The sequence below is a fragment of the Biomphalaria glabrata genome, chromosome 3 (genome assembly GCF_947242115.1).
Source record: "Biomphalaria glabrata chromosome 3, xgBioGlab47.1, whole genome shotgun sequence".
NCBI lineage: Eukaryota > Metazoa > Mollusca > Gastropoda > Planorbidae > Biomphalaria > Biomphalaria glabrata.
Window position 1 is genome coordinate 47,255,700 of NC_074713.1, and position 24,544 is coordinate 47,280,243.

Here is a 24,544-nt window from a genome sequence, read left to right on the forward strand (position 1 = left end):
ATGACCGCAGGGGACCATTCGGTGTCGAATGTCGCGACTGTTTTATTGGTTGTAAAGACGATTATAAAACGATTTTTTTTTATCAGGATCTAAATTGAAACTAGACTACTTAGCGACTTAGGGCATTTACAACACCGTCTACCACTAATGGGTGATTAAATGTCAGCAAGGGGAAAGAACTACTTATGCAAAAGTGACTGTAAAATCGAAGACATCCACTGAACTTGAAACCGAATGTAAATTCCTATAACTTGTAGATCTTAAACACAAAAGTAGTTATAATTCCCCGTTTAGTAGATCACAAAAGTCAATGTAATCGACCCAAAGAGTGGTTTCACAGATAAACCGAAATTCGATACTCGTCCTCTTTTGTTACGTATCGATATGTCTCGAGCAAAAAAAAAATCCATTTAAACGCAACAAATGTTTAATGTTTATAATTTAAATTGTAGTGTTTTGATTTGTATGCATCTTTTTACTCGATCATTGCTAAAAAAAAAAACGCAAGCTTAGACTGTATCACGAGATCGTTATTATAGGGCTCGCAAAGACCTTCTTACGGGGAACAGTTCCCGTGAAGAGAAGGAGAAGCAGACAGAGGAAGCGATGGGAAAACATCAAGAAATGGACAACCTAATCAGGTGAAAGAGACCTTTAAGAGACTAATACTGACGAAAGACAGAGGAATGCGGTCGACAGATCACGTGTGGTGCCCCAACGGTCCTTCAGACTCCAGCTCCGTATTTATTTAATGACTCTATGTTGCAGTTTTAATTTTCAGACATTCTTTCAAACAATAAGATTATTACATTCAAGGCCAAACCCCCTGCAAGACGGAAGTGGATGAATATGGCGGCGAGGAGGCCATTCTATGTGTTCTTGAAAAAATATTAAGAAACATTGGATATGATCAATTTGAGACCCGGTCATTTGTCGGACAAGTCTATCGGGGCATTATTCCCAGACATAACAATGACTGCGACTTCGTCATTAAATCTGACACTGCATAGAGTTTTTTTTTTTTTAATTGCATTATCTAATACAGTGGTTCCCAAACGTTTTTCTTAACGGAACACTTCGCACATTCTAAGTATTTCGCGGAACACTTTGCTTATTTTTTTTACAGACGTTAATTCACGTGTTGGCCTACTAGTTAATTATTCCAGTAGTTCGCGGAACACCTATTAAGGCCTCGCGGAACACTAGGGTTCCGCGGAACACAGTTTGGAAAACACTGATGGTAATAATAATAACGTGAAGGTTAAGGAGAAGTCATATACCTATATATATACATATTTCCATGTCTATGGGAGGAGTGTAGTGGTGTATTATTATTTGCCTCTACGTAAACCCAGCTGTAATTTGCATGTTTGGTCACATATAAAGCAGACAAAGCCTTTGCCTGCTAAGGTCTATTTAAATATATATTTTGTTGTCGTCTGCCACTGTATGCTTAATCTACATACACATGTACATATATAATGAATGTTGATACGCTTAACTGTATTTTAAATGCCTAATTGCAATAATTATTACAATATAAATAACTAACCAGAAGCATAGAAATCTGTAAATTAAAAACTCTCTTGTTTATGTGTATAGACAGTGGCGTAGCATCCATGGCGCGATGGGGTTCAATGAACCCGGGCCCATGACCAAAAGGGGCCACATAAGCACTTAAAAAATCTAGACCAAAGGTATCAAATTCTTATATATACTTTTACTCGGCATTCGTTGTTATAAAAGGCAGTACCAGAAAATGAATGTTTTTTTTTTAATAACCTGCTGATGCGTACATGGTGAGTGGATTTCTTTTTCATATACCCTTCTAGTGGGGTGGGGGCACCATCGTATTCTTGAACCCTGGCCTAGGGCATAGGAGTACCCTGCTACGCCACTGTGTATAGAAATGTAGACTTGAAATTGTATTGAAACACTACAATTAAAATATGCTCTTTAGTTTTATATATATGTATGTTTTGTTTATGATATTTTAAAAAGGTTTTTCTAACTAGAAGATAAGATGGCCAACATGTGCTGGCCAACAGGAAGTTATCTAACATGGAGATAGCAAGAATAGGGTAAGCATATCAACACTCTACGACTAACACACACAATAATAATAATCAAACACACACACAATAATAATAGTGCATCATTCACAAGAGACATTGAAGAAATGGCCAATGGGGAACGTATTTTGCATATGAACAGACCGAGAGCCCCTACTTCACTTGATGTATCATTATTATCATTAAGTATTAAACTTAGACAAAATCAAGATCCAAGTGAATTCCCACCTAGTGGTATGCTTTTCGTAGTTTCTGAACCAAATTTCAATATTCCTTTATGTTTATTTACACTGAAGATTTCAAATGAAACTATTGAAATGGTTTTGCATTCAAACAAATACTTTCGAAGCCACAAAGCATCGGTGAGATTAATACCTCTTGGAACGAGCTAGTCATAAACGTCGGTTCAAATCGTTATAATCAACCTACCACCGCTTATTGCTAACCAATTGGATTAGTCTTTCCAATAAGTGAATGTTCCCCTTTGATGCGTTTCTTTAAGCTGTTGACTGGCGTAAACGGTCTTTGTTTCTGTGCGTCAAGTTTTTTAAGTAAATAAGAACCTGAAGTCGGCAAAGTTTGGCTTTCATGTCGTGGCTGGTCATTAACACATTATTGGCGAATTATAATCTAAGGGAAAAAAACTGGATGGAATACACTTTTATACCTTGTATTTTTTTTTTTGGTAAAAGGGGTGGTGGTGACTGAGTGAAGCGATACCATACAACCAAGAAGCCGGATTAAAACCATAAGACATAAGATATAAAGGTCTAAACAACAAAGTCTGGCGCGGACAGAAGCTTTATCAATGCTGTTTTTTTTTTTTTTGACAGTGAAGTAAGAAGAGGTTTACTGTCTTGACGTCCGAACAATCAGCTGTTTGTGTCTTTGCTGGATATGTCTGTGTGTACTTAGTGACAGACATCAACAATAACTTATTAGCTGGAGGGGAGGGACTTGGACTTTCGCGAGTTCAAGATAAGTGATTCTCAAACTAATTGCTAGCTGTAAATATAAGAGGGATAACTTGTATTCGTTACTTTTTTTGTTAAAGTCTATACTTTTTTTTTTCTTTTTTTGCGCCAATGATCAACAGGCCATTTCTGGTGATCATCAAAACATCTCTCTTGTAGTTTCTGGACTCAACAAACTGTTCTTACTCCATGGCGCACATTCTACAACATCCAGTAACTTGATAGCGCTAATGGAAGACTCGTTTCAATGATGAATCATTCCCCCAGAGTCTATAGATCTCTATGTCACTGGCTCTAATGTTCAGAACGTGTGAAGTATGTAGGAGTTGGAAAAGTATGTTCAGGTTATGGCGGACAAAGTCTTGTGGTCAATTTACTTTGTACTGGATGTGGGACGAGGGGCCATCTTTGTTTCAGGCTACTTCCTAGTAATCGTTTGTTCAAATCTCTCTTCCAAAAAGAGTGCTATCTCTTACTGAACTATTTGAGAGTCGTCATGCTCCGTACTGAGATTAGTCTCTTAATTAAGAGCATGCGTCAGGAAGTTGACATTGTTTTTTCAGGGTTTACCGTCTCCACTCTCTCTCATGACCACGCCCATTATCGAAACATTATTTCGCGGGTTTGTTGACAGTTAGTCTACACCTCAAGATACTCCCAAGCAAGAGCTAGGATTTCTCAAGTTATAGTTGAACACTGCAAGTGCTGAGGAAATGACACAACTACTCTAAGTAAGGCTTTGTTCATAGGTACAAAACGTTGGTTCTAGTATAGATTTTCGCGAGAAACTAAACAATCTCAATGACGCTAAATTGAGCTTAAAACTTGCCAACTCAATAAAAGTTATAAACGGAAGAGCTTACTAAATGTGATTCTACAGTCTTAAATTGTGCTTAAAGATTATCATGTAAAAATATAGCTTAACAGCATTTCCTTAATTTCTGTACACCGGATACACCAAAAAAAAAAAAAAACAACTCTAAGATAACCGACCATTAAAACATTGACTATATATCACTGTTGTTTGCATATCAAAAAATGCTGGATATGCATATCAAAAATTGCCTACATATATATATATATATATATCAAAACGTTGCTTTTATGTATCTAGACATTGTTCGTACATCAAAACATTCCCTGTAGGGCTTACTGTACATCAAGAGAAAGGTTACTAGATACATTTTCCCTCGCTTACTGAATTCTCAAAATTCAGAGTCAACGTGTAAAAATGCTAGGCCTATAATTCTGAAGTCTTGATTTGAAATATCAAATCTTTGTGTATATATTTTACAGATGAAAGCTTTATCGTAAACAGTTTCTTGTGCTGCCTATACCTAAACTTCCATTCAAAACTTGGATACAATGAATATTTGTGAGCAAATAGTCTTGAAAGTCAGATAAAAGCAAACAGAAAAATCAAAGTCAACATCACCGCAAAGCAAACGTTGAGTAATATCAAACAAATCAGGGCAAGTGACCACAAGTGACCGCTATAGGTGACCATTCAAAGTGGTGATTATATGCGGTTCAAGCCAATCATGTCCACACCCTACCTACTCTTACCGATGCATGTGATCGACAGACTTGACTAGCTGATACATATAACGCTTAACGGAGTCTTCAGGTAGGACTTCACTCTTGCCTGGAACAGAGCAAACAAAATGTAGACAAAACAACCAGGTGTGTGTGTGTGTGTATGTTTGACAGTCTGTGTGTGTCTCTGTATCTGTGTGAGTGACTGTGTGTGTGTCTGTATTCGTGTGTGTCGTGCGTATCTCTGAATAACAAGGATGTTCGCAATGAAGAGCGCCAAACGAAAGATCTGCCACCAGATAAACTTTGTAGCTCTTGTCCACTTGGAGTTCCTTAGTCTGAACTATTTATAATCCAGACATTTCACTTAAAGTGCTAAGTACTGATAAGTAATAAAAACGTAACAGCAACTAACAAGCGCAATAAAAATGTGATGTCCTGTTATAGTGTCTACCTAGTTACCTTCCTTCTACCGAAAAACATGTAACAATTTATACCAACTCATTTACTGATGGGGGTCTCTTTAGGTTTATATGTGTGGTTGTGACATAGCGCAACGTGCACTAATTTATATGAGACATCTACAACGTTGTGGTGCGTGTGTGTGTGTTGGGTTTGAAGAACATGAAGATTCCATTGTATGACACTTTACCAATATGTGTTGAATACAAGCAGTGGCACTTAGCGTTTCATCACAATGAAAAAAAAAATGAGTCAAACTTTGTCTTAAGGTTGTACGAGTTAAGGAACTTTGTTCAATGGGCGAGAAGATATTTTCAAACCAATGAATGAAAATTGCTCTCTTGATAAAAGAAACGTCAAATTTTTTGTTTTTTATTAAAGTTAAAATTTGACAGAAAAAGAGACTAAAATCTAATATAATAAAATGTTAAATCTACTGCAGCTTTGTTAAATATAATAGGCCTTTAACAAAATAACAAAATGTTAAATCTACAACAATTATTAAATCTAATATAACATTGTTTAATCTTTTAAAAAATGAATAGAAAAAAAAAAATCTAATCATAAGCAGATATTTCTTTTGATGAGGGCTACAGACAGATAAACAAAGAACTGTAAGAGAAACGAGAGGGGGGGATATAAAATTCTACGTAGCACTAAACACAACAAAATGTAGAAAAGTACATAGATGCAACATTATGTAATAAATAATTTTATGAACAATACATAAGCGTTGTAACGACACATATAGAAAAACTCAGTCTATTTATAGAGTATATAATACTTATAAAAATATTACAAAACATAATAGCTAGGAACTCAACTTTGATTTTATATAGATAGGAAACATTTTTCCTTTTAGTTGATACTATTATTATTATCATCATTTCGTTTCGTTTTTCCCCTCAAATTATATTTTCTTCCTAGTTTTTTTATTTTTTTATTTCATACATGAAGTTGGTAATGTCATTATAACAAAGATAGCCAATAGAAATGTTCTTTCTTTATCCACTTACCAAAGATAAAGTTAGGCCAATCTAAACAACAGGCTAAGCTACATCTAGCCACTGACACTGTCAGTGCTACAGCGCTACTTTATGACCTCTTACCGATGCATGTGGTCTATAGACTTGAGCAACTGGTACATATAATTTTTAATTTTTCGCTCTGGTATATAATGCCTTTTTCCTACAAATAGTCCACAAGTACAAGATAATCTGTTTTTTTTTTTTAATACATTATTTTCATGCGAAGAATAAAACAACAGTTAATAAATATTGTTTCGTAAAATATAATAGATTATAGAACAATTTCCATACCGTATGAAATGGAGGGTTAAGTAGCTTAATTATATAGAGTTGTGGAACTTTGTAAAGAGTTATGGAACTTTGCATACAAGTTTAACATGTTAAAATTGTGTTGAAAAAGTAACCCGATAAAGGCCAATGCATAGCATTTCTAGGCTATATAATCAATATTAATTTGGATACTATAGACGACAGTAAGTAAAGTATATTATATGCGAGATAGTCGTCTGCCAAGACATACTGATGTTAAAAAAATAAAAACGGAAAAGGAAGAGAATAATTAAAGCCACTTTTTCCATCTATCAAATCAGAGCAAGTTATCACTGAGATTCTCCGACACGTAACCCATTCTTAACGTAAACAGAGTGCCCCCCCCCCCAATATCACCCTTTTGTATTATACACTACATTGCCTTTTTTTATTTACGAGTTATGTATTTTTTTATGCATTCACACAGCCAACACAAACATCCCCATAATGGATGCTTGACATCAGCTTGAAACAGTGGGGGCTTATTCTAAACAATTCTCAATAATTTTGTCGACAGACTACACACAGGCACCAGAAATACGAATGCCGTTTTTATAAAAATTATATTTCAAAATTTGAGTTTAATTTTAAAACAACTAAAACACATTTCTATGTCTATAGTTACAATTGGGGACGTATTTTGCTAGTGCCGTGTTGTACCAAGACCAACCGTTGCACCCTGATCAACAAATGGCAATGGTTTCATACCGACGTACGTTTTTGTGAACACCGAACGGTTACAAAAGGTGAGTCAAAGGTCAAAGCAAGACACGTTAGAGTTCAAGTAGGCTAATATACAGAACCCTCCCTCCTCCCTTGTTGGTAGGGAGAGGGAGAGGGTCTATTCATTTCCATAAGTGTGTGTGTGTGTGTGTTACTATTTAAGAAAATTCCGTGTGCCCCAATTGTCGCCCAAGCTTCCACAAGCACAAAAACATAATGTATTAAGACGCTGTTTAATGTTTAATACATCCCTTTTTTTCGAAGAAAGTGAGCTTTGTTAATTTTGATCACTTTATTAGTATCCTTACATTAACAAAAAATAGTTCCAGATTCACGCCTTAAATGAACCAATCCAACGAAGAAGCCAGTGGCGTAGCTAAGGATTTGGGGGCCATGGGGGTTCGACCTCTATAGGGGCCTCAGCATTTTGACATTCAACATCAAGACATAAGATAATGGTGTAATATTAATGCAAAAATAAATTTCGGACACTCCTTTGGGGGACTCCCTGAAGTGATAGCCCGGGGGGGGGAGGAGTTCCAGAATGGGAGACCCTCTCACCCCGCACTCTAGCTACGCCACTGGAAGAAGCAGCTACAAAATAATGTTGTCAAAGAGTTGGTTTGACTTGATAGTCCTCCTGGTAATTGTAAGCACAACGCCTATGTTTTCTTTGACAAGCGTCTTACCAAAACATTTCTTTTACTTATAAAATTAACATGTAAAGATACAGCAAGGAAGAGAAAGAAAGACAGAGAGAGAAAGGGAGGGAGAGGGAGAGCGAGGGGGGAGATGGGAAAAAATAAAGAAAGGAAAATAAAAAGAAAGAAAGATAAAGAAACAAAACAAATAAAAAAGAAAGAAGACGAAAGAAGAAATAAATTAACTAAAAGGAGAGAGAGAGAGGGAGAGGAGGAGAGTCAATGAAAAACAAATCAAATTATTAGAACTAGAATAAAGATAATTAAAAGAGGCAAATGTAGAGGGGGTGTAGGGGTGGGCTGGACGCGACAAAGAAAAATCAAATATTTGATTTCACGTGGCCGATTTTGAACCAATCTATAGCTCTATCGATCTGCAGGCCCCAAAGGGTTAAGTATCTCCTTCAATGGACTGGGTGTAGGTAGGCTATACATAACACGGCCACGACGCCGGGGGAACAGATAGCATAAATAAATAATGGAGGCTCCACAAATACCCCAAGCGAAGGCAAAGTCATTAACAAGTCACGTGCGACTAGTCACACTCTATTTCTTCCCTTTTTCTTTCTTTCTGTTTTTTTACATTTTCAACTTGCCATTATGTTTTCCTTTACTTTGTACTGGTCTAAAATGTGTTTAGTTAAGACTTTGGGTAGAGAGATTTCTGTATATATATATATATAAATATGGAGGGCATGTTTCTTGACATGAATAGTCTGTCTAGGCGACTGCATTGATACGCAAATAGCGGAGACGCGTATCGGTATTAAGTATTGGCAGTATCAGCATAGGTTTAACACTGTGGGGTATAAGGCCCAGGTTTGACAAAGTTCAGTGCTCAGAGTTACACCACTATGACAGTTATCTAGGATGTAGGCTAACTCACCGATTTATGTGTCATGAATATTTACAAATATAATTTACAAAAAGAAAAGTTTGATATGCATGTGATCATCTCTAGTAAGACTAGCTGTTCCCCAATGCTGTCATCATACTTTCTCTAGTCCAAGGTACTTTAAGAACTGGCTAGACCAGGGGTCGCGACCCCCTTGGGGGTCGATTGACGATTTGCCAGGGGTCGCCTAAGATCATCAAAAAATAAGGATTGTTATTGTCTATTCTTCTATTGCTGTATGTGTGTGTATGGGGGGGGGGGTTGCGGCAGCGTGTGATATTGTAAAAAGGAGTCGCCGAACTTAGTAGGTTGAGGACCGCTGGGCTAGACCGTTAGAAGAACCAAACAGAAAAGCAAAGCCCGGTAAAGAAAAGAAAAATTAAAGGCAGCGCGTCTTTTTCTATCCGCATGCGCGAAATCTATCAGATTGGAATAACGCACGTGATTGTGTTTTGTTTTATTTCATACATCCCAGGGCGAGAGGATATATTTGTATTCCTTATAGGAAGAAAGTTACAGTTGCAAAACCTAAACATATTAGCATAAAAAAATGTTTGTTAAAATAAAAATACATTTTTATTGTACGTAGAGGGGAAAATATGAATTCACAAGTATTTAAGAAGTAGGACCAATTACGTTTCTTTGCCCAATGATACAAGAAATAGGATCCAATTACGTTCCTTTGCCCAAGTTGATACATGCGAAAATTGTACTTTCCTCCCTTTAATGCACCTCCCTTTTTCAGCTGACTAAAAACGAACAAAAAAAAAAAAAAAAAAAAAGCCAAAAAGTGAAATGAAAGATGTTCAGTGTACTGACCTCGGATGAGCTCATAGATGTTCATCTCCATCAACTCACAGATGAGTACAAGAGTCCCGGACTTCTTGTCACTGGAGACATACAGATAGACAGATTACACAAAACATGGATTACAAATACAGATTATAAAATCTATCCTAGAAGAGACATAGGTCTACAGATTACGGAACAAACCGTGGATGATGCATATTGATTGTGGAACACATCATGGACAATACAAACATATTACATCACACACATTGAACACATCATGGACAATACCGATTACATCACACACATTGGGGACTATACATGCAGATTACATCACACACATTAGGGACCATACATACAGATTACATCACACACATTGGGGACCATACATACACATTACATCACACATATTAGGGACCATACATACAGATTACATCACACACATTGGGGACCATACATTCACATTACATCACACTCATTGGGGACCATACATACCAATAACAAACTACTTAAAGGATGATGGAGGTGCGGTGGCTGAGCGATAAAGCGCTAGGCTTTCGAACCGGGGTCCGGGATTCGAATCCTGGTGAAGACTGGGATTTTTAATTCGGGATCTTCGGGCTCCTATGAGTCCACCCAGTTATAATGGGTACCTGACATTAGTTGGGGAAAAGTAAAGATGGGTCGTTGTGCTGGCCACATGACATCCTCGTTAACCGTTGGTCACAGAAACATCATCTGCTCTATAGACCACAAGGTCTGAAAGGGGAGCTTTACAAAAGAATATGAACATATTATTAAGTCCGATGATTTTAAGGAATGCAGAATTTTACTTGACTAGCCGCCCTAGCTGTGATCTACATATTTGCAATATCAAACAAAGACGCGGCTGCTGGTTGTCTTAAATTATTTGTTCTTTCGCCGTCTACGCCTGTCTTCAGCATTAACTTTCCATGTAAAACTTACAAAAACATTTGTTGCGGTCTATTTCGGAAGCCGCTTACTGACAGGTAATCTGTGTCTGTTACAGCAATGCAAGCTGGCGTTTAAAGCGTTTTCACAACTATCCTCCTTTATCCTCACCCCTTAATATGTGCCCTGCCCAGCGCAGCTGTCTAACAATAATCAGTGACTCTCCATTGTCAATACCGGCATTTGCCCAACATCGCTATTATAGAAAATACATTATGGATGGCACATACAGATTTACAAGAGACAGAACATTACACGCTTGCTAAATACAGATTTACAAGAGACAGAACATTACACGCTTGCTAAATACAGATTTAGAAGAGAAAGAACATTACACACTTGCTAAATACAGATTTACAAGAGACAGAACATTACACGCTTGCTAAATACAGATTTACAGAACATAACATGCTTGCTATATATTGATTACAAGACACGAATTAATTCACACACGTGTAAAAAAAAATAATTAATTTGAAGTGAATGCTGAGAAACAACTCACAAGATGACTTCCTGCAGTTCCAAGACATTTGGATGAGGTGCCAGGCGTTTCATGGCTTGTATCTCTCTCAGGTTGTTCACCTGCTCAATGCTAAAAGAAAACAGAAGCATCACGGTTATATTGAATGTCTCATTTAGGGAGACATTTGAGAAGACTTTCAAATTAAACGTTTATAGTATACATGCACTAGAGAGGAATGGAGAAAGACGTCAATAGATCTTGTTTGGTGCCCCAACAGTACAACATACTTAGGGATAGGTGAAGGTATAAATACATTGTGGAATGTAAGGCAAAAACCTTCTGTCTACTAATCAAGAGGCTCAGGTTCGAATCCAGACTCGAGATGAGTTTTTTATTTTAATTGAATGCCTAAAAACAGCACGCACGGAGACCTCCCAGATAGCTCCACATAAGAGATTGGACCATATCGCTTTGAGCATGCTATAAGTATAAATGCTGCGCTATACAAAAGCAGTTTAAAAAAAAACATCATCGTGCTTCAGTTTTTGTATTATGGACATTTCTTAAGGGTAATATTTCCATTTAAATATTAACTCTTGTAGTCCGCGTCTTTCAGGCTAGAGAGTATTAGAGCATGCTATAGTCCAAAGTCGTTTGTTGACATGTGTAAGGAGAGGGGTTAACTGGGTGAAAGTTTCCGTCTTCTTCTGGGCGCTCAGCAAACACGACTCGCCTCGACATTAATTGCTGCCTACATCAGGATTTGAACTCAAGCCCCCTTGTTATGTAACCAAGCCAGTTTATGCTACTCAGCCACACAACCAACTTAAAAAATTATTTCAATTAAATAACCTCAATGGAGCCATTTTAAGCATGTTGAAATGACAGCGGTGCGAGTGTTGCTGTTCTGTACCAGTTGCTATGTCTATGTTGTTATGCATGCATTGTTCTTGTGTCTGTGTGTGTGTGTTATGTGAATGTTGTAGTGAGAGTCATACACGAAGACAGTTTGGTGGAAAGAAAATATTCAACAAAATAAAAAGAGAACAGTGGAAACAACGGAACTGCCTTATACAGCGATCCTGAATCATACTTTCATTTAGATCTATGAAGCAAGTAAACTTCAGGAAAACACGTATCAGTCTCTTTTACATGCCAATGGGTATTATCACAATACATTTTCGTTTCCAAAACAATGTCAAGGACACTATATTAAAAAAAAAAAAATCCCTGTTGCCAACTAAATAATCAAATTAGTCCATGCTACAAGGGAAAGCTTAGACATTTATTGCACACAATGTATTCTAAATGACATAGCTAATCAACACTTCGTAGTTTTCTGTACAACGGATACACCAAAAAAAAAGTCTCCCTTTCAGTCCTTGTGGTCTATAGGGCAGATGGTGTAAAGGTCATCTGTTTCTATGGCCTAGGGTTAACAAGGGTGTCATGTAGCCAGCACAACGACCAACCGCCTTCTCTTTTCTCCAACTAATGTCAGGTACCCATTAGAGCTGGGTGAAGTCAGAGGCGCCCGAAGATGCCGAAATGAAAAATCCCAGACCTCACCAGGATTCGAGGCCCCGAATCCCGGTTCGGAAGCCAAGCGCTTTACAGCTCAGCCACCTCGCCCAGATGCACTAAAAAGCTTGTTATTTACAGTCACCCGTCCTAGATGAAAATCTATTGGGGGGCTGGAGTGGTAGGTTGAGAGGAGGCAACGAAATCAAACGTTGAACTATGTTAAGTTCTCAAAAGGGAAAACAAAATGGGGGGGGGGGAGGGGAGAGTAAACATCTCTACAGTGTAACATTTATTTCCCCTACTTTGAAGAGAATGCACAAGAACAAAGAAGACAAAGAAAAGAAGTGTCAAATAAAAACAAGCTGGAAGTCAATGATTGACAAGTCCAGGAAGACCGACTAGCCGTACACAAACAACATAATAATGGAAGCAATGTTTACACTAGAGAAGAACTTGCTAATCATTCAAGCCAGAGGGGGGAGTACGGCACAAAAGGAAACGATTTTTTAAAATAAAAACGGCACTGTCTTATCACTCGTGAAGGGCTCAGCAGGGGAGGTAATTCAAGAGTACTGTCAATTAGGATTATCAGTCTATCGATAGGCCTTTGATTTGAAACGGTTAATGATTGATACTTGATTTGGCACAGGAATGTTCGCTTTGGATTGTAGCGACGGTGGTTTCTGTCCCTTAAAGCCAGTTCTGGTTCAATTCAAACTGATCAACCCGTCTAGTAGTTCTCAGACTGTTCAGTGATCAAACGTTCTGGCACCACAGTCTCCACTATTGTAATGTTTCATCCCATCCTTGGCCATTCACCAATGGAAGTGTAAGGATCTTTCCAAAACATTTCTCGCATGCAGACTATAGGCCTACATCTCAGAGATATCTTAGAATCGTATTTAGATTTCCGCCTTTTCTTTTGCTCGCCTTACTCCCTTATAAGCTGGCGCCAGGGGCGGACTGACTATATGGGCTATATGGGCAAATGTCCGGTGAGCCGGTACCCAAATGGGCCACCAAAAGGGTCACTGTGACTCGTATGAAATTGTTTAAAAAGTTTTATAACATTCTGTAATAAAAGTGACCCTTTCAGCGTAGTGTTTAAAAAAAAAATTACCTGCTCGACATTGTAATAGTAATTTAATCTTAACATATTTTCCAAACTAATGTAATAGCCTACACTCGTAGACAGTGCTACTTGTAGGCTTCATCCTTGACACTTAGAGATTTTAAAAAAAGCAACATAAGGCCTATATATTTCTTATAAAGATATAGAGCCCGCTGTAAGCATGCATACAGTCATCGATACATTATCAAACTTAATATAATGATTTTGAGGACAGATAGACCTATAATTTGATGCCCATCAAATGATATATAATTTGAGGGACGGATGGTAGGCCTATAGAAAAGCCGGGCCGATTTGGAATCCTAGTCCGCCCCTGCCTGGCGCTGTAACTTTGCAAGAACGTCTGGGCAAGTCCTTATAATAGTTTGACGTGACTTAACTTTGATAACGTCAAGAAGTCATCATTAAATCCGAACTTTCGATAAGCTTTATGATCCTAACTCCTAGTATCACCTAATGATACCAGTGACAAGGATTCAAGGATTACATTGTCAGTCGCTATAAATAAACGGTATCACGTGACAGACTGTAAATGAAAGCTAAGTGAGATTAAACGGATTAACTGCAGTGGGCTGTATGTTGACCGTAATATTTTCATTATAAAGCTATCGAAAGATACGGCGCAAATAGCTAGTAGGTAGTTCGTTCTAAATAATGGGGAAAGAAGAAATAATGAATTAGTTATCAACTTAGTCTTCTGACACGAAAACAAAACATAGGGGCTAGGGGCATATATTTTTCTAGATCTAGATCTCAGTATCTAGGCAATCTAGGCCTACTTCAACTTGTATTCAAGTCAATCTGTTTAGTTAGAACTATAATTAGAGATTCATTTCAACCAAGATCTCAATATCTAAATATTCATTTTATACCCCTGTCACCATCGGAATTTGTTAAAGGGAAACAAAATTCATTGTGCTCATTCATTCATACTCTTATGTCTTCAACAACATTCCCTCATTGTATTGTTGTATCCATCTTTCAGTCGCGATAACCTGGGAAACGAGAACTCTCCCATGGAAAAGATTGCTTCGGCATGTGATTAAAGTAATACAAAGGGTGAGGAGTTATTGTGGTCAGTGACTTGCGAAGGAGTAACGGAGGGAGTGTGATGGAGATGTCGATTGTAATCAAACATTTATAGGTCAAGGTGGCAACGAACGACAACCAACTAACTACTCAAATGCTAGGTCTACTCTACACACACACACACACACAAAAAAGCTTGCAAAGGTATATATTGGCCAACATGTGTGGCGATTGAGCGAAGTAAAACGAATTCCGAGACTATCTTCCATCACTTCAAGTAAAAGGGTATTTGTATATCATTCAATTATAGCATGAAGATGATGCTTAGACCACTATGTTGGTGCAACTCAATGACTAAATTTTGAGATTTAAATATGGGATTAAAGTTTGCGCCCACAAAAGAAGTAACTCTTCTACGCTGAAATCAATAAAAAAAAAAGTAATTCTGACATAAAGATAAAGGTACAAGTAAACACTGAGGACTAGATCCTATAACATTAAAGTGATTTAGTTTACAAATATAGTTTAAGACTGACTTGGAAATTGTGAATAGGGTTACAAAACAACTGCACGTCCTTAGAGGACAAAAAGGGAGAACAAAAACTTCCAATGGAGGACAAAAACTTCCTATGGAGAACAAAAAGGGAGGACAAAAACTTCCAATGGAGGACAAAAACTTCCAATGGAGAACAAAAAGGGAGGACAAAAACTTCCAATGGAGAACAAAAAGGGAGAACAAAAACTTCCAATGGAGAACAAAAAGGGAGGACAAAAACTTCCAATGGAGGACAAAAACTTCCAATGGAGAACAAAAAGGGAGGACAAAAACTTCCAATGGAGGACAAAAACTTCCAATGGAGAACAAAAAGGGAGGACAAAAACTTCCAATGGAGGACAAAAACTTCCAATGGAGAACAAAAAGGGAGAACAAAAACTTCCAATGGAGAACAAAAAGGGAGAACAAAAACTTCCAATGGAGAACAAAAAGGGAGGACAAAAACTTCCAATGGAGAACAAAAACTTCCAATGGAGGACAAAAACTTCCAATGGAGAACAAAAACTTCCAATGGAGGACAAAAACTTCCAATAGAGAACAAAAAGGGAGAACAAAAACTTCCAATGGAGGACAAAAAGGGAGAACAAAAACTTCCAATGGAGAACAAAAAGGGAGAACAAAAACTTCCAATGGAGAACAAAAAGGGAGGACAAAAACTTCCAATGGAGAACAAAAACTTCCAATGGAGGACAAAAACTTCCAATGGAGAACAAAAACTTCCAATGGAGAACAAAAACTTCCAATGGAGAACAAAAAGGGAGAACAAAAACTTCCAATGGAGGACAAAAAGGGAGAACAAAAACTTCCAATAGAGAACAAAAAGGGAGAACAAAAACTTCCAATGGAGGACAAAAACTTCCAATGGAGAACAAAAACTTCCAATGGAGAACAAAAACTTCCAATGGAGAACAAAAACTTCCAATGGAGAACAAAAAGGGAGAACAAAAACTTCCAATGGAGGACAAAAAGGGAGAACAAAAACTTCCAATAGAGAACAAAAAGGGAGAACAAAAACTTCCAATGGAGAACAAAAACTTCCAATGGAGAACAAAAAGGGAGAACAAAAACTTCCAATGGAGAACAAAAAGGGAGAACAAAAACTTCCAATAGAGAACAAAAAGGGAGAACAAAAACTTCCAATGGAGGACAAAAAGGGAGAACAAAAACTTCCAATGGAGAACAAAAAGGGAGAACAAAAACTTCCAATGGAGAACAAAAAGGGAGGACAAAAACTTCCAATGGAGAACAAAAACTTCCAATGGAGGACAAAAACTTCCAATGGAGAACAAAAACTTCCAATGGAGAACAAAAACTTCCAATGGAGAACAAAAAGGGAGAACAAAAACTTCCAATGGAGAACAAAAAGGGAGGACAAAAACTTCCAATGGAGAACAAAAACTTCCAATGGAGGACAAAAACTTCCAATGGAGAACAAAAACTTCCAATGGAGGACAAAAACTTCCAATAGAGAACAAAAAGGGAGAACAAAAACTTCCAATGGAGGACAAAAAGGGAGAACAAAAACTTCCAATGGAGAACAAAAACTTCCAATGGAGGACAAAAACTTCCAATGGAGAACAAAAACTTCCAATGGAGAACAAAAACTTCCAATGGAGGACAAAAACTTCCAATGGAGAACAAAAACTTCCAATGGAGGACAAAAACTTCCAATGGAGAACAAAGAGGGAGAACAAAAACTTCCAATGGAGAACAAAAACTTCCAATGGAGGACAAAAACTTCCAATGGAGAACAAAAAGGGAGAACAAAAACTTCCAATGGAGAACAAAAAGGGAGGACAAAAACTTCAAATGGAGGACAAAAACTTCCAATGGAGAACAAAAAGGGAGGACAAAAACTTCCAATGGAGAACAAAAAGGGAGAACAAAAACTTCCAATGGAGAACAAAAAGGGAGGACAAAAACTTCCAATGGAGAACAAAAAGGGAGAACAAAAACTTCCAATGGAGGACAAAAACTTCCAAGGGAGGACAAAGCCTTACAATGAAAAAAAAAACAAAGCAACTTTAAAATTCGTTGCTGTTTTTTTCCACGTCGTTAATCAAAAGTTTTACAACTGATATAATAAGAATCATATTTCTCAAACAAATAAAAGCACAGTCGTTCAACAATTGTGCAAACATATGTGTGATCTCCATGAATGATGCTGTCTCTGTCAGAAAAATGCCTCTCACAAGAGAACTTAATTCCATTGTTTTGTTAATGCGATGTGTATTTCATGTGTTCAGGGCCAGATTTAAGGAAGGTAGGCAGGGCTGGGGCCTCCACAAGAAAAGAGCATCCACAAAAGAAATAAAATTATATCCAAATTTCGACGGGTCTGAAATTTTTTTTTTCATTTTTACGGCTGGCAAAAAATGTTGTGATTAAAAGTGGACGCTAGTGGCATGCCCGGAATAAGTAAATACACGAAAGTGCATCTACGAAAAGACATAGGAGCCATTACCCTCCACAAATCAAAAATATGAATTTTTAAAAATAATAATAAGCATATAAAAATTTTTTTTTAAAGGAAAGTGACATTAAATTTACAATAACTCTTTTTCTTTCTTCTAAACTATAGTCTGCTTTTAGATATATTTCCATTCATAGGTGGATCTTTATTCAAGCTTTTGAAAAATTGTAGGGGCCTCCACAAAAAAACCTGCCCAGTAGCCTCCACATACTTCCATCTGGCCCTGCATGAGTGTCACAATGTGTATATGCTGTGTACATGATGTGTACATGATGTGTATATGATGTGTACATGATGTGTACATGATGTGTACATGATGTGTACATGATGTGTATATGATGTGTACATGCATGACTCAATGTATGTGATGTTTTTGTCTATGCATGATTTATCTGTGTGTTAGAGAAATTAGAACAGTTCATGCATAAAAAAAAAAAGTTTACTTTTATACTTTACCTTTCATAAGTTTGTTTCATCTTTTTACAAGCTCTATAGGAACCATCCTTGATCGCCTGGACCTTGAGAACCTCTGAGAAGGTTCCCTCACCCTTCTTACCAAGGATCCTATATTCTGCAAGGAAAAATACAATAACAGTTAAAATATTTTATTTAAAAATAAAATAATTGCTATTTAGCGGCCCCCGAAAGGGGAAAGGACGCTATTAGATTTGTGTGGAATGTCTGTCGGTCTGTATGTCCCGTTTAGATCTCGTAAACTAGAAAAGATAGTGAAAATCCAACACCATACTATTTTAGACCATTCAAAATTCTGATGCAATGGCTACTTTTTTCTTTTCTGAAAAGATCATTTATGCAAGCAGTTTTTTTCATAAAAATACACTTTTACAACTATTCACTATTAATAGTAACAAACATGGGAGGCTCTTTAGTAGGGAAGAAGACTATTTACCATATTTTAAATACATTTATGCAAATGGTTTTAGATTTTTTGTAAAAATAATATTTTTTTTTACATTTGTATTGCTAAGTTAAGTAAGTTCTGTATACTAACTACTACATGTTTACTTTTCTTCAAAGAGAAAAAAATCTATTTAGTATGCATATAAGTTGGACATAATTTAAAACAACAATTAATAAGTAGTTTTTCATATTATTGCGTGAACTGCAGTGCCACCCTATAGCTATAGAACACTTAAAACTAAAGGAAACATTTTTTTTTTACAGAAATTTTTCTTGAGGATTTGAATAAAAGATTGACCCTTTACAAAACAATTAGATTAATTACATATTCATTATCAGACATCAGTTAGGCCAGGTTCACATTTAACTTCACATTCACTTTCACCTATCCTTTGGTCCTGCTGGACTGCTGGGGCATCACAAAAGATCTGTCTGCCTTCTTTCTCCATTCTTCTCTGTCATTTGTCTTTCATAGAATTTCATTCTTTGCCTTTTTACCTGCCTGGGTGGACCACTTCGGGGGCCGATTTTGAGTTTGTGTTTCCACACAAACTGCCTTTGTAACCTTGTTTAATTTGCCTTTAAAACTAAGATAGACTGTGTAAAGTTCTTGTGTTGTTGTTTTATTACCTAAGTTCAAGCAATGTTACGTATGATCAGTACACAGACTCCAATTAATAAATAAAAAATACAACAAAAACTGTATGATTCTGTTAAACAGCTGAGTCGAATATGGGCTATTGATATTATTAAATTCTTGGTAAAAAAAGATTATCTCATTTAAGACAACTGCTGACACTATTCAGAAAGGAGTTTAAAACATTAATTTAAAAAAAAATGCTTAAGTTGTAATTGAATGGACTTCATAATACAAAAGCAACTAATGTAGGTTACTAGATATTAAGATTCCATGCTTAATACTGTTAATGATCCATACACTCACAATATTAATATATATTTTATAAGTTCTTCATTATACAAATTTACTAATTAGTGTTCTAGTACATGCTATAAATACCCTATAGATTTTATCCAGAAAAAAGTTGTTTTGTTTACCTACAAGTTGAAATGGCTAAGTAAAGGATTATCTTGAATTTTAGTTGTCAACTAATAAACAGACAATTATCCCCTAAGCACAGCATGTTGTATGGATGTTCATTTTGTGCAGATTGCAACAAGACCTTAAAAACACATTGCCAAGTACAAAATAATGCATAATCTTTGCATACACAAGAGCTTCACACTGTCATATCTTTCTAAATTCCTTATAATGACTCAGTCAACACATGACTTATTTTACCCATCTGTTATTCCAAGAGAGATGTCTCACAATAAAATATAGCATACTGACTATAGGAAGGCATAAGACTTGAAGACCTTTTTCACTTCATTAATACATGTCACATTTCCTAGCTGAGGTGGTCACTTGTAGTCAAACTGAATTTCCATTTGATTGGAACAATAACAATTACATCTAATCTTGAATATCTATGCTTTTCAAACTGGTTGACCTTTTAATTAGATGACCACACCACTTTATTCTTTGCTAAGTCAAACATTATTATATGATTTGCTATACAGCCAGTTTCCATACATGTTCACAGTGTTAATTTTCAATCCCGTTAATGGACAACTTGGGGTGGAGGGGTAGGCTATCTGGAAGTGAATTACAAATTGAGCTCAGCTTGAGTCAAAATACCATCTTCTGGAATAGAAACTGATATTCCCAGTTTAAATATGGGATTAAAGTTTGCGCCCATAAAAGAAGTAACTTTTCTACGTTGAAATCAATAAAATAAAGTAATTCTGACATAAAGATAAAAGCACATGTAAACACTGAGGACTAGACCCTATAACACTAAAGTGATTTAGGGGTTTTCGCCACTTTGATTACTAAACCTATAGTCACAATGTTGAATGGTATGGAAAGAAGTAAATCATTGGATTTGTATTTTTGGGTACACACGGTACACATCGTTTAACATGTTAACCATGATTAGAATGTGGATGTTCAACAACAGTCTGATATACTTGTACACCTACCTACCATGTTTCCAATTTTACAATTGTAATAAATAATACTAAGTAAAATTAATATAAATATATAATTAATATAAATAAACATAGTCAAATATAGTGTTAATATAGAAACAAAACTTACTTTGTAAAAGGAGGTTCATCCAGGAAATAGTGTATAACACATAGACACTAACTTGAAATACAAGAATCCATTTGAAATGCTTTCAAAATAAAATAGAATGAATCAGCACCGACAGCATTGTCCAAACGTTTAATTCGGCATCACGGTGGTGTAATAAGTTTGTTTCATCTTAAATATAACATAGTTCTATTGTCTCACTGTTGAGAATGTCCAAGTGTACTCTAGGCTGCACACATTTTTCATTATTCATATCACTTTTCAGATACTAAAATAAAATGATAAAAGACAAAGTTCACTCAAAATATTTGATTATTTTTTAAACTAAACTACTAGCATGGGCATTCCTACCATACACATTTTTTTAGCCAGACAAAAATATGAATATAAAGTAACCCCTAACCAAAAACGACATTCATGTAGCTAGTTTAAATGCATATGTTTTGTAAATTATTTTATATACCAACTCATTCTGTCTCTCTGTATGTTAAAGAGCTTGTACATGGTATTTTTCCCACACCCAATCTCTGATTAAGCAGAAATTTTGAATACTTATATAATTTTTTTTTCCTGACAAAACAAGAAACAATAAAAAATTTAACTAATTAGTTAATTAATTGACTATTGGTAATTAATTATTTTGTCTGGTATTGAACAAGAAAAATAAATTGTACTTGATTGATGTGGTGGTATAGGTTGAATTAGTCCCCTTCATACTTTGCTTTTAAGTTTGAACTAAAAATCGATACATTTAAAAAGCGATCACTGTAATATTCACCCAGATACACCCTTTTATCCCCCCACCCCTTTCCCAACTGGTCCAGACAAGTGATAGGATCCTAGTATAATGAGAAAGCTAAAAGCATGAAATCGCGCAAGACATAAACAATTGTTAAAAATATTTCTAATCGCAGATTCGTTATTGTTAGTCTAGATCTATTACAAATTTGGTGTTTTTTTTAAATATTTTCTTGTTTCCACATCAAGCCCCAGCAAAAAAAAAAAAAAAAGCAAGGAAGTCAAGATGCACATTATGAACATTTCTGAGATACAGGAGAAAATTGAATCATGAATGTAGAAGAATAGTTCATTTATATTGTATAGAAAACCATGTTGCAAGAATGACTGTATAAATAATTTTTAGCTTATAACATAATAATTTTTTTAACAATTTTTTTAACGAACAGTAAATACTTAAAAGTAAAGAAGAATGCTTATTTGAGAGTAAATTTTAGCAGATATTTTTTTTATTAATACTGAACCAACATTTCATTTTATATAAGAAAAAGAAAAGAATATTAATATTTTACTTATTTAAAAATGGGTTTAGACTATTATATAAAAGAAGGCTCAATGTTATTATTTTATAATTTGGATTATATAGCCATTCCCATGCTTGTTCTGTATATATTCTGTGCCACTTAGCTTCAAGATCTATATTCACAATGTAGAAAGAAAATTTAGGAAATTATAGAAATACTATTGTTTGACAAATTACGGCCCAAGAGAACAACTGTTATATATATAGTGCATTTTGATGCTTCCAAAGTTACTTTATATAAGAAGATGCTTATGTCCTACGCATCATGCATCTAGTCATGCATGTTAACCAATAACTTAAATTCTGCCAAGTCACTGATTTTCCTGCTCTCTCTTTTTATTAATACTGAACCAACATTTCATTTTATATAAGAAAAAGAAAAGAATATTAATATTTTACTTATTTAAAAATGGGTTTAGACTATTATATAAAAGAAGGCTCAATGTTATTATTTTATAATTTGGATTATAGCTATTTAGTGATTTTACTAAAAGTGTTACTCTAGTCAAATGTGATTATTCTTTTGTTATGAATCTCACTGCTCTCTTGTGTCTGTTCCAGTTTCTTAATGTTTTCTTGACTTGAGGGGTCCCAAACAGAGGATGCATATTCCATTATTGGCCTAACCAATGTTAAATAATATTTTACTTGTATGTTCTTATTTGATTTATAGAAATTTCTTTTAATAAACCCTAATACTTTGTTTGATTTTGCTATGCCAGATTGATTACAATTAAAATAGTGAAAAGTAATGGTTAATCAGCTTAGTATGTAGATTAAGTAAATCTTTGTCATTGTGAATGATTGTGTGGCCTTTCTAGGTCTAGATTCTAGATACATACTATTCACATATGGACCTAGATATATTAAGTCTTAAGTAAGTCTAGAATTAGAATAGATCATGATTTTGTTTGGTGTAATGCACAAATAGTAAGACAAATTTCCATATATGGACAATAAAGATTATTATTATTCTAGGTATCTTTTATTAAAAGGCGTAAGGTTATGACTTGAAGAAAATTATCTTAGTACTCCTATTATTACAAGTATAGTATTAGATCTAGATCTATCATCTACTCCTAGATAATAGCGGAGATCTAGTATTAGTAACTATAAATAGATGTAGATTGTTGTACATATAATTATAATTGATATAGATCTATAGTTTATTATATAGTCTAGTAATATAGATCTAGTGATTGAATAGATATATAGTCAAATCTAGTCAATATACAATATAGACATAGATGAACTTTAGATCTACACTAGGATCTAGTCTAGTAACTGAATTATTATTAGTAATTCAACTCAAGCGTCTCAAGAACAATTTTTCAATCAAAAATTACAAGAGCAAAGCAAATGAAATATTAAATAATCATTTAAATTAAATTAGATCTAATATAAATTATAGATTCTATTTCTAAATCAATCACTTGAATGACCCATTCAATTCAAATTGAAACTCATTCGACTGGATTTAGAAATAAAAAAAAATATCATAAAATAAGCCTACTAGATTTAGAATGTAACCAAAAGCATGAAAGTTTTCAAAACGATGAACGATCTACACATTTAACTGTAACACTAAATGTGTCTGTGTTTGTCTACATTACACACCGTATGAAACCTTACCGATAAAAATGCTCTCCTTTTGCAAGGTTGTCATGTCGACAAATCAACATTTCAGCTCTTTCGTGTCGAAAGTCAAATAAATTATTCATCGTTTATTTGCACTCGCCTATATCAGAAAACTTATGTCACCTAGAAGTCCATCCATGATAACGTAACAAACAAATTTACCTAGAATCTACATGACTCTTTTAGGTTATTTGCTTTACTAAATATCTGGTGGAGCACAGTACGCTCCTCGACCTTGGTCGTCAGCCAGTCTAGGAGATGGAAACTCCAAAATAAAACCTACAGCCATCTGCTATGTACAGTCGTCTCAGACTACTGAGCCAATGTGGTTGGCATCTGGCCTAAAGAGTGGTTTTGGTCTGCGCATCATATTATTATTTTAAAGATATAGATAGATAGAGAGATCAGAGTAGTAGCCATCTGTACGATATCTTTAAATTGATCAAGTCTATACATATATACCGGTAAATATATAAGGAGTGCAGCCCCCCCCCTCTTTTTTTCAATGACTATCTTCACCTTTCATTTTAATTTTTTTCTTCTTTCAATTAAGATTTTTTTCATTCTATACCTAGAGATAGTTTGTCGTTCTTCAGAACATTAAACATTACTTTTGACAGTGGAGCGTTTGCTTTCAGTAAAGAATATAAGAAATATATAGATATTTAGGTTTTCTAATATTGGTAGTATGTCTCAACAGTTCATTCATGTTACCAAAAAATAGTTGACAAAAGTAGTGTGATATTTTTTTGTTTTTACTGAGGCTCAGCAGGCGATACGGAAACCTTCTGCTGGCCAAGTGTTGCTCACTGAGGCAGCTAGAGAAGTTATGACAGCAAAAAAATGTAGGCCTACTTCTATTTTACAT

At 35.5% G+C, this 24,544-nt stretch overlaps 1 protein-coding gene across 2 annotated transcripts in view; it reads right to left on the reverse strand.

Annotated features, from left to right (window-relative positions):
- Nucleotides 1-23,771, reverse strand: part of LOC106069562 (MAPK/MAK/MRK overlapping kinase-like) — a 37,278-nt gene extending 13,507 nt beyond the window's left edge. Inside the window, exons 1-6 of one of the 2 annotated variants that reach the window (XM_056022366.1) lie at nt 23,671-23,771; nt 20,721-20,985; nt 18,095-18,209; nt 10,964-11,053; nt 9,520-9,590; nt 4,613-4,691 (exon numbers count right to left, since the gene is read on the reverse strand). In XM_056022366.1, the coding sequence (XP_055878341.1) occupies nt 4,613-4,691; nt 9,520-9,590; nt 10,964-11,053; nt 18,095-18,209; nt 20,721-20,739 (374 nt within the window). In that variant the 5' untranslated portion in view covers nt 20,740-20,985; nt 23,671-23,771. Of the gene's footprint in view, nt 1-4,612; nt 4,692-6,153; nt 6,233-9,519; nt 9,591-10,963; nt 11,054-18,094; nt 18,210-20,720; nt 20,986-23,670 lie in introns of both variants that reach the window. The other variant, XM_056022365.1, reaches the window with a different exon arrangement.
- Between the last annotated feature and the right edge of the window lie 773 nt (nt 23,772-24,544).